The 16,351-nt window shown below is 41.8% G+C and overlaps 1 protein-coding gene across 1 annotated transcript; it reads left to right on the plus strand.

The window, feature by feature from the left end:
* Positions 1 to 5,291: 5,291 nt before the first annotated feature.
* On the plus strand, positions 5,292 to 8,458 carry LOC129710850 (chemokine XC receptor 1-like). The gene has a single exon (XM_055658134.1). It carries the CDS (start codon positions 5,325 to 5,327, stop codon positions 6,390 to 6,392), a length of 1,068 nt encoding a protein of 355 aa, XP_055514109.1. The 5' UTR covers positions 5,292 to 5,324; the 3' UTR covers positions 6,393 to 8,458.
* Positions 8,459 to 16,351: the final 7,893 nt, after the last annotated feature.

Consider the following 16,351-nt stretch of genomic DNA (forward strand, 5'->3'; position numbering starts at 1 on the left):
CGTTGCAGACCGAAAAACCTGAGAGTCGGTGTGCTAATCAGTTTTGTTGTGAGAAGGTCGAATGCCTGCTGGTGTTCAGGGAACCAGGACCAGGCAATGTCCTTTTTTGTCAGTTGCCTCAGGGGCGCGCTCAGTTCGCTGAGGTCAGGGATGAACTTCCCCAGGTAGTTGACCATGCCCAGGAAACGCTGCAGGCTGGTCACGCCGGTAGGGGCAGGCATCTCGGTGATAGCGTTGGTTTTCTGCGGATCAGGTTTCAGCCCGTGGGCCGTGAAGATGTGGCCAACATAGGGTACTTCAGCTACACGGAACTTGCACTTTGACGGGTTAAGTTTTAAGTTGATCTGGCGAGCGCGGTCTAGAATCCGTCGGAGGTTGCGGTCGTGCTCAGCAGCATCCTTACCGTAGACCAGGATGTCATCCACAATAATGGCACACGGCAGACCGGCAAACAGTTTCTCCATGGAGCGCTGAAACACCTCGCTAGCAGAGTTGATGCTGAACGGCATCCGCAAAAATCTGAATCTTCCGAAGGGGGTGACAAAAGTAGTTAAGTCCGAGGAGCGTTTGTCTAGAGGTATTTGCCAGAATGAGCTCCTGGCATCGAGGATGGAGAACACCGTGGCCTGACTGACCTGGGCAGCCACATCTTCTACAGTCCTCATAGGGTAGTGAGGACGTTTTATTGCCAGATTTAAGTCTTTGGAGTTGATGCACACCCGTATCTCGCTCTTACCCTTCTTCATGGTGGCGACCATGGTGGAGACCCACTCGGTGGGGTCGCTAACAGCTGCAAGCACGCCCATGTCAACCATTTTCTTTAGCATGGCTTCGACCTTGCCTTTCATGGCAAACGACACCCTGTGTGGAGGCCGGATCACAGGTGTGACCGACGGGTCAGTTGCGATCTTGTATACCAGGGGCAGCTTGCCCAGTTCATCGTTGAATAGGTCAGGGAGTGGATCCAGCATCGCCCGCACTTCATGAACAGTACGGTCAAAGGACACCAGCCCGAGATCTTGACATGCCTGATTGCTCAGCAGAGTCACACAGTCACAGTCAAGGATGAAGAAAGATAGGTCACGTGAAGATTTCTTCAGCACACAGTGGAAGGTGGCCCTCCCCACAGGTTTTAGCTCTTCTCCCCCATAAGCACGTAAAATGGAGGGATCAGCAGTTAACAGCTCATTATTTCTTATCTTCCTGAACAAGGATGTTGACATAACATTGACCTTGGCACCAGTATCTAGCTTGGCCGTAAAGGATTTGTTGTTGACAGTAACAAGCACAGAAGGATCGGTGAGGCGAGATTGGTTATGGAGGAGAGTGTAAACACTGGCATCTCCCATGGAAATGCTGGATTCAGAGTCAATAGCAGTGTCGACAGAAGGCTGTGAATCAAATTCGTTATCAGCTTGTTGAAGGTTGTTTAAAATTTGTCTCGGAGCTGGGGGAACGTTCCCATGGGAGCGACAAGCAGCTGAAAAATGGTTCATCTTTTTGCAGAAATTGCAAGCTTTCCCAAATGCAGGGCATTGCGACTGCATCGAGTGTATATAATTGCAGTTGGGGCACTTCCTGACCAACGGAACCCGAGCGGCATATGTCAACCGCGGTTCAGGGCGAGCCTTGTTTTGTTTGTGACGAGGCATAGCAACACCAGTTAGATTAACAGTCCGATTATCAGATCCCCTCTGCCCATGTGGCGGTTCCACCACCTCAGCTATACGACATGCATGCATAGCCTCAGTTAGGGTAAGATCTGGTCTGCGCAGCAGCTCTGCGCGTAGCTTCTGGTCGAGCATGCCGGTGACCAAAATGTCTCTGGTGAGCTGATCCCGCATATTCTCAAAACGGCAGCGCTGAGCAAGATAGCGCAGGTCAGCGATAAAACATTCAACAGGTTCATCAGGCTGCTATTTTCTTGTAAAAAATCTAGCCCGCTCCAATATACGGTTGGAGGGCAAGTCACAAATCTCCGCAAACTTGCGTAAAAGACATACCGGGTCTGTTGGTTCGACAACTTTGTCGTTGTCATCCAGGACCGCTGGATTGTAGGTGAAGGTCTGAGCACGTTTCATAGCATCAGGACCGGCAAGGTTCAGCGGGAGGGAGGCTTTGACCACATCAGGGTCATTTCGGTGAGCGATGTTGATAAAGTGGTTGTAGTCCAACACGAAAATAGCCCATCGCTCCGCGATGTCAGCATCGAAGACAAAGGGAGAGGGCTTGCGGCACGAGAATGCCATGGTAAACGGGGAGTAGTCACTGAGGAACTAGGGGCAAATAAAACCCGATAAACAGGAGGCGTGCCTTTTACTTACTGACACCATGTCTGACATACTGTGATCTTTACTAACTCTTTATTACAAAGCATGTTAAACACGTTCCAGTACTGACTGCACATAGTCTTCAGGCAAACTGGAACCAAGGGAGGAGCAAAGGAAAGACACCACAGTCATACTGAAATGACTGGGCGTGGTTAGTGGCATTGAGGTAGCTACATTATAGGTTGCATGCATAAACCATCTACAGTGACGTTTAGAGTTGGGATCCCGAAGGTTCTCTAACACCATGGGGTAGCAGCTCTCCTAGCTGTGCCACTGTGCTGCCCAAGTTCCTCAAAGAAGTGTCCAAGGCTCTATTATTTTTAGTTGTTTCAGCACAGATTTTCCTTCCTTCCATTATAAAGTCAGAAGTTGGAATGATTGCTGACAATTACACAATGGTCAATTCCATTTGCAGCTCTTCAGCAAATAATGCAGCCAGACATGCAGCAAGAGCCAGAGTCAGGCATAAGTGTCAAGTACCATTTGCACCACAGAAATGTCAGATAATGTCTGTCTAAATAGAAAGAACACCTGTCCTTGAAATGCAGGGACATTACCATCACAAAATCCCTACTACCAACATCCCAGAAGTCTGTAGAAGGGTCCCAGCCTGAAATACCATCTGAAGGTAGACAAAAATGCTGGAGAAACTCAGCGGGTGAGGCAGCATCTATGGAACGAAGGAAATAGGCGACGTTTCGGGTCGAAACCCTTCTTCAGACTTCAGAATGGATTAAATATCATCTATCTATTCCCTCCCAAGATGCTGTCTGACCTATTGAGTTCCTTCAGCACTTTGAGTTTTGCTTAGGATTCCAAAATCTGCTGTTTCCTTTGTCTCTCTGTTACCAGACGTTACTATTGATCAGCCATGTAAATATTATGGATTCAAAAATAGATTGGAAAGTAACGACCCTTTAGGCTTTTCTTTAGTCTTTAGAGATACAGCATGGACACAAGGCCTTGGCCCACCGACTCCACGCCGACCAACTAACGTCATCCTACATACTAGGGACAATTTACATTTTTATGGAGCCAATTAACCTACAAACCTGTATTTCTTTTGCGTATGGGAGTTATTTTTGCCGTTCTTCTCTGGTTGCAGACTTGTCCATGAATACCCCGAAGGGATAATCCCTCGCAGCTAGAGATTACAACTGGAATAGACAAGGATCTCATAAATCTCACAATTCAAGGCTGCGGGGTTTCATCAAGAAATTGATGGAATTTTTAGACATCATTATTTAACTTTGGTAATTGGTAATAATAATTATTTCTTTTGGGAGCAAAACAATTGGGAGCAAAATATCTCAGGTTGCCATTTGATCTGTTCTTTAAAGTGATTTTCAAAATATTTATTTGTAAATGGACATATTCAAGTCTTGCCAAGATAAAAACATACAAATAATTGTTTTTGAAATATCTGGCCTTGTATCTGAATGCCCTTTTTAATCATTCCTGGCAAATACGTTGAAATAGAAAGAAGGCTATGACAAGAAATGTTATTTGTTGAAGCTTATAATTTGTAAGAGAGGATCTACAGTGCATTCAGAAAGTATTCAGACCCCTTCACTTTTCCACCTTTTGTTACGTTACAGCCATATTCTAAAATGGATTAAATTAATTTGTTTTTACCATCAATCTACACACAATGGCTCAATAAAAAAAAAGGGAAAACAGGTGTTAAGAAATTTTGGCAAAGTAATTAAAAAGAAATAACTGAAATATCACATTTACATAAGTAATCAGACCCTTTGCTATGACACTCAAAATTGAGTCTTGGTGCATCCTGTATCCATTGATTATCCTTGAAATGTTTCTAGAATCTTGCCTGGGTTTAAACAACTAAGTTACAGAGAAAGGTTGAATAAGTTAGATCTTTATTCTCTGGAGCGCAGAAGGTTAAGGGGGGACTTGATAGAGGTCTTTAAAATGATGAGAGGGATAGACAGAGTTGATGTGGATCAGCTTTTCCCTTTGAGAATAGGGTAGATTCAAACAAGAGGTCATGACTTCAGAATTAAGGGACAGAAGTTTAGGGGTAACATGAGGGGGAACTTCTTTACTCAGAGAGTGGTAGCGGTGTGGAATGAGCTTCCAGTGGAAGTGGTGGAGGCAGGTTCGTTGGTATCATTTAAAAATAAATTGGATAGGCATATTGATGAGAAGGGAATGGAGGATTATGGTATGAGTGCAGGCAGGTAAAGGGGACTAAGGGGAAAAGGTTGTTCGGCATGGACTTGTAGGGCCGAGATGGCCTGTTTCCGTGCTGTAATTGTTATATGGTTATATGGTTATATGGTCACTTGATTGGAGTCCACCAGTGGTAAATTAAATTGATTGTACATGTTTTGGAAAGGCACACACCTGTCTATATAAGGTCCCGCAGTTAACAGTGCATGTCGGAACAAAAACCAAGCCATGAAGACGTAGGAATAGTTCGTAGACCTCTGAGACAGAATTGTGTCGAGACACAGATCTGGGGAAGGGTATAAAACAATTTCTGCAGCATTGCAGGTCCCAAAGAACACAGTGGCCTCCGTCATTCTTAAATGGAATGGAATTAAATGTAACAAAATGTGGAAAAAGTGAAGGGGTCTGAATACTTTCTGAATGCACTGTAGGTCATAAGGATATTTACAGTATCAGTTTGGCATTACATTGCAAGAGAAAAGATTCCATGCAATATTTGCATTTATATTTATGAGGAAAAGTGATTAATTAAGTTTATTCCTAATCGTCAGAACACAGGAAATTTGTATTTGATGCTTGTTCTGTTTTTTCACCATTCTTTTGAAGGGAAGATACTTGCTTTTGTTTTTGTCTAGCTTTTATGTGAAGAGATGCAGGAAGAATCATTACAAAGTTACATGTTAGAAATATATTTTGAGTTTCTATTGCCAATATTGCACATTTATTTTGAAGATGTTCACAATGTGTTTTCCATTTCCATTCAGGAACGATCATTCAGGACTGTGTTTGAAGAGATCAAAGATGTCATCAACGGTATCTTCCTACGATTATGAGAGTTATAATTATACTGATGAGGATTTTGTTCCCTTCTGTGACAATCAGGAAAGCATCTCATTTGGAGACATCTTTACACAAGTCTTGTACAGCCTCATCTTTATTTTCTGCCTGATTGGGAATATTTTAGTTTTCTGGATCCTTGTGAAATATGAGAAGCTGAAAAGTGTAACCAACATCTTCATTTTGAATCTTGTCATCTCTGATCTGCTTTTTGCTTGCTCACTTCCATTCTGGATTGTGGATCATACACACGGATGGATCTTCGGCAAGGCCATGTGCAAGATATTGAGTTTGATTTTCTTTGTCAGCTACTACAGTGGGATCATGCTACTAACATTGATGACCATTGACAGATACTTAGTGGTGGTCCACCCTCTGTCTGCTGTGAGAATCAGAACGATCAGTTACAGTGTAGTGGCCTGTTTGTTAGTTTGGTGCATTAGTATCTTAGCCACAATCCCAGATATGATCTTTTCTGATATTATTGTGAACCAAAGGTTTACCTGTGGAAGTGTCTATCCAAAGGAGCATGAGGAAATATGGCGACTGGTGCAATGTTCTGAACAAAATATTTTGTTCTTCTTGATCCCCTTTGTTATTATTGTGTATTGCTACTATAGGATTTTCAACACTGTTGTTAAATGCAGAGCTCGAAAGAAATTCAAAGCTGTGAAGGTTATCTTCTGTATTGTGGCAGTGTTTTTTGTTTGTTGGGCTCCCTACAATGTAGTAATTTTCCTGCTGTCTTTGTATGACCTCAAAGTCTTAATTGTTGAGTCCTGCGGGATGGGGAACCATCTAGATCTTGCGTTTTTCATTTGTCGGAACCTTGCTTATTTCCACTGTTGCCTAAATCCCTTCTTTTATGCTTTAGTGGGAACGAAATTCAGGAAACATTTAAAGAAAATAATAAGCATGTCTCTCCCTTACCACAATGTCAGTAAGCATTCAAAGTACAGGCACAGAGGTCGTCACCTGAGTAGTTCACATGACTATTCCAATTCTTCTGGCTTTAACGGAATCTATTTGTAACTGGTTAAGAAACCAGTTAAAGATTGAATTGGTCAATTACAGAATTATACTTTGTATGGCACTTTACAGCCAGATGGATCCAATTAAACCACTTAGAGCAAGGTGGATCTAATCTCACCAATCACAGCAAAATAATTTCAAAAGCACCAATTTACGGTGCACAGAATCTATCTGAATTGATTAAAGTAAGGAATATCTAATGTAATCATTCATACTGTGATTTTCATTCACTATGGCAATTTATAGTCAATCAATGACTTTTCAAGAAACATCCAATCCTTCATAGGTACACAAAATTGCTGGAGAAACTCAGCGGGTGCAGCAACATCTATGGAGCGAAGAAAATAGGCGACGTTTCGGTCCGAAACCCTTCTTCAGACTCTACTGTCTACTCCAATCCTTCATATTGTGAATACAGTCACACCCACTGTTAGCGTAGTTTAGAGATACAGCATGGAAACAGGCCTCTCAGCCCATCGGGTCTATGCCAACTATTGATCACCCACTTACATATTTAGTCTGGCCACAGGGAATTCTTGGACAGGTCAAGCTTAGCAGCAGTATAATAGTTTCTGAGTTAGATGGTCAAGAGCTCTAATGCGCTCCAGATATAAACATGTAAGTGAGGTTGATTCTCAGTACAATGCTGCAGTGTAGTGAGGTGGAATGCTTCACTGTGAGAGAGGTCAGTCCCTGCAGAGATGGCAATCTAAGTCCATCAGTCATCTCAAACAGCAAAATCTTTGAACAAGTGGCGAAACAATGCTTATTCTTCAAACATGATCAAAACTGATTATATACAGTATGTGTATGCGCCACATTGTTTTTTGTTACACTGCTGAGTTAGTTTAGCTGCCAGGTTTTTCCTTTATTACTACAGCATATGACTGAGCATAAAATGCTTTGAGACGCACCCGTTTCTTGAAGAATGCAATCAAAATACAAGCCTGGGAGAGTCACTGACTCATTGAGTTACAGTCTTTCAGCATGGAAAATATATTGGTGTTGTTTTACAGAAAAAAACCATTGTTTTATTGTCTACCAGGTAAATCATATCATACATGAGTACATCAGCAAAAGAGAAAATATAGAGTGCAAAAAATAAAGATAGTGTTATAGTTCCAGACCAAAGTGCAAATTTACAAAAAAGTAAGGGATGCAATGAGATTGAAAGATCAAGAATTCTTCCTTAACTGGAAGCTGGACAATGTGCTCAAGGGGGAAGGGAGTGGAGGGCAAAGCTGATCGATTTAAATGAGTAAAAGCAGAAGGAGGCTTGAGTGAACCATAAAAACTAACGTGGTTTGTGTCAGATGGCTTGCTTCTGCACTATTTATCCTATTTAATTCTATGTAAGCAGAATTACTCCTTGCATTCTAGCCTGGTTGAACTTTCACTTCTTAGTCAGCTGCTTTCACAATTTACTTAAAATGACAGTGTTAGAGTGTTAGAGAATAACTGAAGTGTTTGAGACTCTGGCCCAGTCTACTCAAATGTCAAATTTAGCGCTCTAACATGTTAAAGATTTCTGTTGAATTTGAATACAAAGATTTACAACTCAATGGTTAAATTATCTTTTAATGTCAAAACACACTGGTTCAGTTAGCCTTCCTGAAAGTTAATCTATAAATTCTAGATATGCTGTCATTTAAATTAACGTTTTGAAAGATAACTTTTCTTCAGCAGAATCAGTTTAATTATAACACATCAAGATACAAATGGTGTTAAAATATAGGCATTTCAATGTCCAAGCTAGAGATTTAAGAATATAATCAATGTTCTTGCTAAGCGCTGTACCAAAGGAATGTAGCAATTTTATCTCATTAAAGTTTTCTTTTATCTCACTAAACTGAAATCAACCTTTTGTTGTTTTATTGCTGTATGTTGTTACTTTAGTATTTTTATTGATTGAATGGTGTTAACCATTCACTGTCATTTAATGTACTGTTTCTGTGACTGCAAGTTTATTGTCATGTGCAATGAAGCATCTTGCTGGATCAACTGCACCATATCTCATTTTCTGCATATTTTTATTAAAATGTACATTATCAATTATAATTTGTCATTAAAATTGAAAGTTTCATTACATTGAAAGTTTTACGATTGTACGTATTTTTTTTTAAGTGTGTTATTTCATTAAATTGAAATACATCTTTAACATGTTTTAAACATGGTAAAATATACAATTAATTACATATTACTCCTCTACCTGCATCTTACCTCAGTCAACCATACTCCATGACATCATATATTAATTATTTCATTATCTTAATATAATTTCATTAACGATAGTCATAAGACACATATGCATCATTGATCCATAAAATATAAGTTACTTCAAAGAAATGTGATTAGATAAATATTAAAGCCAAAATCAGCTCAGGTGTCTAAAGCTTGGTCAAAGAGCAATGTCGCAAACAATATTTTTAAGGAGAGAAATAGAGATGGAGAAGTTAAGGAAGAAAATTACATTTCTTACCGATAAAGATGGTATAACGTAGAGTTCCTACTATACCTACAATTCAATGTTTGAAATATATATATATATATATATTTGTAGTAGAACATAGAACATACAGTAGGACAGTACAGCAGAGGAACATCCCTTCAGCTACAGTATTTGTGTCCAAAATAATGCCAAGTTAAACTGATTTCATCTGCCTGTACATGATCCATTTCCCTCTATTCCCTGCACTTCCATGTGCCTATCTAATAGCCTCTTAAACACCACTATTGTATCAGCCTCCACCTCCACACCTGGCAAAGTGTTCAAGGCCACCACTACTCTAAAAAACATGCCCCACGCATCTCCATTAAACTTTCCCCCTCTCACCTTATAGCTATGCCTTCCAGTGTTGGGCATTTCCACCCTGGGAAAAAGGTTTTGAGTGTCTACTCTATCTGTGCTGCTCATAATTTTACATACTAATGTCAAGTCTCCTCAACCTCTGATGTTTCAGAGAAAACAATTCAAGGTTATACAACCTCTCCCCGTATCTGAAACCCTCTAATTCAGGCAGCTTTTGATAAACCTCCCATACACCCTACTGTAATGGGGCAACCAGAACTGTATGCAATACTCCAAATGCAGCCGAATCAGTCCTATACAGATTCATCATGACTCCCTGACTGTTGTATTTACCATCCCTAGCAATGTAGACAAGTATACCATACAAATGCTTTACTGCCCATCAAGTTGTGCTACCACCTTCAGATAGCTTTGAACTTCAAGATCCCTCTGCACTTCAATGTTGTTCAGTGTCTCGCCCTAAACTGTATACTTTCCCCTTACATTCAACCTCACAAATTGCAGCACCTCACACTTGCTCGGGTTTAACTCCATCTGCTGTTTCTCTGCACATTTCTGCAGCTGATTTATATTCCATCGGACCTTCTGACAGCCTTCCTCACTGTCTGCAACTCCTCCACTGTTGGTGTCATTAGCAAACTTACTCACCAACCCATCTACATTTACATCCAGGGTCAGTATAGTCTGAAGAAGGGTCTCGACCCAAAACGTCGCCTATTCATTCTCTCCATAGATGCTGCCTCACCCGCTGAGTTTCTCCAGCATTTTTGTCGACTTTACATTTACGTCCAGGTCATTTGTATATATATCACAAACAGCAGAGATCCCAGCACAGATCCTATGGAACTTACTGTAAAGGGCCTGTCCCACTTAGGCAATTTTTTAGTGGACTGCAGGCGACTGGGAAGTTGCCGGCACTCGCCTGAAAAACTGGGAATTGGAACAACGACTGGCAGAGTGAAACACACACACACACACACACACACACACACACACACACACACACACACACACACACACACACACACACACACACACACACACACACACACACACACACACACACACACACACACACACACACACACACACACACACACACACACAAACACATCGCAAAGGCGGGGGCCAGGGCAAGCGGGGGAGCGCTGTCTAAAATTCACTCAGTGCAAAACCAAGCTGATACAGACACACACCGCGATGAACAGGAAGGTTAAGATGGCTAGCACAGTGTATGGTAAGTCCTTTAAAAGACGGGGTAGGAGCGAAGGGGAGAGGAGGGGAGAGAAGTGGGAAGAAGGAGTGGAGAAGCAGTGGAGATACCTTTTAGAAGCCAGCCAACTTTTAATAAGCCAGAGATACACAGCTGTGAAGTTCGGTGGGCATTTAACATTACCGGTCGATTATCCTTGGTTCTGAAAACTCGTGCTTACGTTTTTTCCCCCCAATAAGCCAATGAAAATGACCGATCAACAAAGGCGATTAACTAAAACTGCCTACGACTACCTCAACTACATATAACTACATGGCGACCCCACTACACCTGCACCTATGACTACAGGGTTATCGATTTTCTCCATGGCAACCAATTTTTGGTCGCAGAACATTTTTCAACATGTTGAAAAATTTGCTGCAACCATACTGAGGCCGCGACTAGCTCCCAGAATGCGGGAACTTCTCATGACCATGAAGGAGACTCACCAGAGACCACCAGCGAACATGTGGCGACCATATGGCGACTGCAGAGTCTCCTGCACTCACCTAAAAAGTTGCCTAATTGGGCCAGACCCTTAACTGGTCAGAGGCTACTTTCCATCAACCGACTGTCTTCTATGAATAAGCCATTATCTGAATCCATACAATCAAGTCATCATGAATCCCGTACATCTTAATCTTCTCGATCAGTATAATGCTGCAGAAGATTACAGAAAACGAGATTGGCAAGATGCCACAATGTTAACACGAAGATAAGTATTTTTAAGGTAAGGCACTGATGGTCCTGAATACAGTCAGGTTGTACGCTTTGAGTTAACATGTCAGATTAGCATTTTCTTTTGACAAATTGGAATGGGGAAAACTCAAATTAGAATGATCATAGGTTTATATTGCTTGGAATTGACAAGTCCAAAGGTAACAAAAGTATTTGCTTGGGTTTGCACAGCATAAGACAAAGACAAATATGGAGGAAGGCAATGTTTCAGAGGTAAAGATGGGCAATCAACTTGTGATTGAGTGGACATAGATAATAAACTGAGCTCACAAGCAAACAGGATGGCAATTTTGCAAATAGTCTGCTTTGACCTGAGGCAGTGGTACAGGATAACCTCGGAGGTGATGGCATGGGAATGAAGGATGGGCTATTACAGCTGCTAGATGTGCCTGTTCCAATGTCAAAATCTCAAATGCTTGCTTTGAGGACCCAGGCTATGTAAGAAGACTGATAAGTTTCTGCAATAAAATACTGAGCAAAACCGAGAGTCTATCGGAGAGCTTCCAGGCTGTTTCAAAGAAGGTGACGGAGCTCATTTTGAAAGTTTCTGAAGACAACACTTGTCTAGAGGCTATTCCGTGGTCAGCTCCATCATAGGATGGAGCTTATGGCCAATTGCTAACATTTAAACTTGCCAGGCAGGTTTTGCAGCTCACTGCATGGTCATGGAAGTTCAGTTAGCTTTGAAATTAAATGATAAAAATAGCATTGGCTGACCTCCATCCTACAGCAGAATTCTCAAAGAACTGCTACCCCAAAATGGACACTAGTTTCACCTGACAGACCCTCCTAGCAGGTTGATTGGAATAATGGAGGCACAGAGGAGTGTCACAGGATCTAGGATCTGTGACTGGTGCTGGGAAAATGGACTCAAACCTGGATGAAATGCAGCTAAATGTAAAGCAAATGATGTGTTGTCTAGAACTTGGGGAAGGTTGATAAACGCAGAATGAAAACATCTTGGAAAATATATCTTAGGCCCCCTTCGGTCGTGGCTGACCATGGGTGTCTCCAGGGTGCTATTCCCTATATCGAGGACACCTGTGCATGACTTTATTTAACGTGGGGAGACTGGTGCACAGACAGCCGCCCCACAGTCCTTGACACATCTGGGTCAGGATCCAGTAGCATGGAGTCCAAGACGACCGGAGACCCTTTTCTGCTGCAGCCTTCATCTGCCTTCCCAGCCGATGTGACGCTCCACTAAGGTCAGCCATCGTCCTCCGCCTGTTCCACCGCTGATGTCTTGGTTGGATTGCTCTTTGTCAGAGACCACCCCCTCTACCTTACTGCCATGGGTGGCCCTACCAGAGCATAGCTCCAGGCAGCATTGCTCTCAGGATCTCAGGTCCACATAAGCTTCACCACCACGACAAGGTGCCAATCCACGGAGAAATATATACAGATCTGAATCATGGCCATGAGGGGCCATGACACTGGGCAATGCCTGACAACAGAATGGTCTGAGGACGAGGTGTAAACCAACACACTGGAATGATTGATTTGCAAGGAGAATCCTTTGTGTACCTTATCCAATGAAACTACAAGAACATTTCTAATATTGTATATTTTTAATTTTCAGCAGTATCCTTTAAAAGACTCTGAGGACACTAATCTCAATACCAAATGCTTGAGCAAAATGTTAAGATGCAGACATCATGTAAGGGAGGAAGAAGTACTTTAGTAATAGTAATATCACATATTATTGCCTTACAGATGGAGGAAGTTAGCTTTCAGCATGTTGGGTAATTTCAGATTAATTTTGAAAGTGTAACTTCAGGACATTGGACCAGAAGAGTAAGATTAAACGAGAACTTACCAGTTTGAAGTTTGATCTTTATTTTATGAGGAGGAACGTTGAGGGAATACGTGAAGAACCCTGCTAGGACGCATGCGTGTCATTCTTCAAAGCAGCGGTGTGAGATTTACAGATAACTATAATGACTAAACATAGCAAGATTAGGAAAGAGATACCAGTTTCAGATCTGACCAGAGGGTGGGAGCGGAGGGCACGTATTCCCTCAACGTTCCTCCTCATAAAATAAAGATCAAACTTCAAACTAGTAAGTTCTCGTTTAATCTTACTATTTTACTTCGGAGTCACGTGAGTGACTACGTGAAGATTTTAAAGCTCTGTGATCTCATGCCGAGGAACGAGTCCATGCTTCACGTCTGCCTTGATTGTGGGGAGAATAATGTTAATAGTAATAGACATCAATACAAACTTGATGGAACGAAAAAGGAATTTATTAAATCCAAACCATAGCCCTTGATGTGGGTAAATCATACTACTGAACTTAAAACTGTTTCTGAAAATGTTCCTGGTTCTATGACCGGTTTATGATAATAACGTTGGAATGTTTGTTCTGTTGACCATTCTGCAGTCCTGAGGATTTGGTCCATAGGCACATCCAGTTGTTGTGCTGCCGATGTAGCTGCAGCCCTGGTGGAGTGAGATTTAAAAATGTTAGTGTCTACTCCCGCCTTCATTAAGACTTGTTTTAGCCATCGCGAGATGGTCTGGGTTGTTACTCTTTTGTGTGGCTGTTTGTGGCTAATTAACAGAGCCACTTCTTTCCCTCGGATGATTCTGGTATGTTCAATGTATAGCAGTAGATGTGTTACTATACAGAGTCGTTCATCGGTCGGGTAAGCCCTAAATTCTATTGTTTGTCCAGGTGTCCCCGTCTGTTTTGTTTTATAAAGTCATGTATAATAAACGTCAGCTTCCCAGCTGAAATGGTCAAGTGGTCCAGTCTTAGTTTTTGTAACGACTGGACCCTTTGTGCCGTGACCAAAGCCATCAGCATAACCACCTTCTTAATAAGTTTCTCCAGGGACAGCGCTGTGAGTGGGGACCAGTTCCTTAACATGGTCAAGACAATACTCACGTCCCAAATTCGAGTATACCTTGATCTAGGTGGATTGGTATTAAAAATGCCCTTCATCAGTTTGATTACCAGGGGGTGAGTCCTCACTGAATGCCGCTCTGTTTGTTACCAAAGGTAGTTAGACAGGGCACTCCTGGCACTGATGATGGTACTGTAGCTTAACCCCTCTTCATAGTGAAGGGAGGCTGGCTAGAAATTCCAAAACAGACGGAATATGATTGGATCTATGATCGAGGTTGTTATCGTGGCAGTACTTTCCCCATTTCTTGATATGCCCTAAGTACTGTTTCTTGGTGGAGTCTTTGGGCTGATACAATCATGTCCATAGTTCTGTTCATCAGTCCCATGTCTAGTAGCGGTTCTTTCAGACTCTACAAATTAATAAGTTGGTAAACTTATGTCATGGGTGACTTTCCTGAGTTACTAGATGGACCAGCAAATTAAGTCTATGCTGTATAGTGATACATGGTTCTAACGCCATGTCCTGTATCACCGGGTACCATGGTTGGGTGGGCCAATCGGGTACTATAAGAATCCCAGATGCCGAAACCTGTTGAATTTTCTTTAGTACCCGATTGATGAGGTAGAAGGGAGGGAATGCATAAATGAACAGTTTCCCCCAATGCAGCGAAAATGCATTTGTAGCTACTGCCCCAAGGTCTGGTTCCCATGATACATATCTTGGTAATTGGTGATTGAGCCTGGATGCAAAAAGATCGATATCTGGTGTTCCATACCGTGCTGTAATTTCAGCAAACACGTTTTTATCCAACATCCATTCCGTGTTTTTTTTTAAAATTTGCGTGACCTGGTGTCTGCCACTGAATTTAGTTTACCTGGTAAATATGTAGCTGATATCCAAATATTCCTTTGGATGCACCATTGCCAAATTGAGTTGGCCAATTTGTCACAAGATGTCGATATATTTCCACCCATGGTTGATATATGCCACCGCAGTGGTGTTATCAATTTGTAACCTAACATGCTGGTGACTTATCCCCTTGCAATATGACCTAAGGCCATGGAATGCACTTAACATCTCTAGGTAATTTATACCTAGTGTGTTCAATAATGGTGTCTCCTGTGCATTCCATCTCCCCCCACAGTTCGAGATGGAATTGGTGGCTCCCCAACCAAGTGCGCTGGCATCTGGTTGTAACACCATAGACGGGTTGCTGATAATTAGCGGGTTGGAACAATATTTAATATTGTGTTCCCACCATTTTAGTTCTATAACGGCTTCTGTAGGTAGCTCCATTGGCCTATCAAAATGGCCCCTGTTAATTTTGAGTGCTCTAATTTTTGCTCTCTGTAAATTTTGATAATGTAAAGGTCCGAATTGAGTGGCAGGAAACGCGGCCACTATCTTCCCAATTATCCTGGCTACCCGTCTAATGGAGGGTTTGGTGGTGTTAATAATATCGCTGCAAGCCTCTTGTAAGGCTGTAGCTTTCCCTGTCGGCAAAGTCACTGACATATTAACTGTGTTTATGGTGAACCCCAAGTAAACCATATTTGTTGAAGGCGTTAAGTTCGATTTAACTGGATGGATGCTGAACCCCAGCTCTTCGAACAGTTGTTTTGTGGCAGTTACTGCTTGACTGGCCAATTCGTAAGTTTTGCCAACAATAAATATGTCATCCAGATATGCCATAACCATATGTTTTTGTATTCGTAGTAACACCAAGGCTGGTTTCAGAATTTTCGTGAATAATCTGGGGGCTGAAGTAAGCCCATTCGGTAGTGCCCTGTATTGCCAGAGCTGTCCCATCCAGTTGAATTTTAAATAACACCTGTGTTCACCTCTGATGGGTACTGTATAGTAAGCATCTTTTAGATCGATACTTGCCATATAGTGGCCTGCTGAAACTAATTCTTTAGCAGTAACAAAGGTATCCATTTTGAAGTGAATGTATTGAACAAATGTATTTAAAGTTGATAGATCGATGATGATACGGCACCCTCCGTCTTTTTTGTTTTTTATGAATATATTATAAACGAATTCCTGTGGTTCGTGTTGTGTACGCTCAATTACTCCTTGTTCATATAGACGTAGTAGTTCTGTATATGCTTTAGATTGTTCTATGTTTGTGAGTATGAACGTCCTGACTGATGTATGCTGTACTGGAGGGTTATGTTTTAATATAAATTCTATCGTATAACCCTGGATACTGCTTAGGATGTAAGTGTCTAAAGTTATCTTATTCCATGCATCCAAGTGATATTGTAATCTCCCTCCAATTTCCATGCTCCCCTTCATTTTGAGAGA

The sequence above is a fragment of the Leucoraja erinacea genome, chromosome 2, assembly GCF_028641065.1.
Source record: "Leucoraja erinacea ecotype New England chromosome 2, Leri_hhj_1, whole genome shotgun sequence".
Taxonomy (NCBI): Eukaryota; Metazoa; Chordata; class Chondrichthyes; order Rajiformes; family Rajidae; genus Leucoraja; species Leucoraja erinaceus.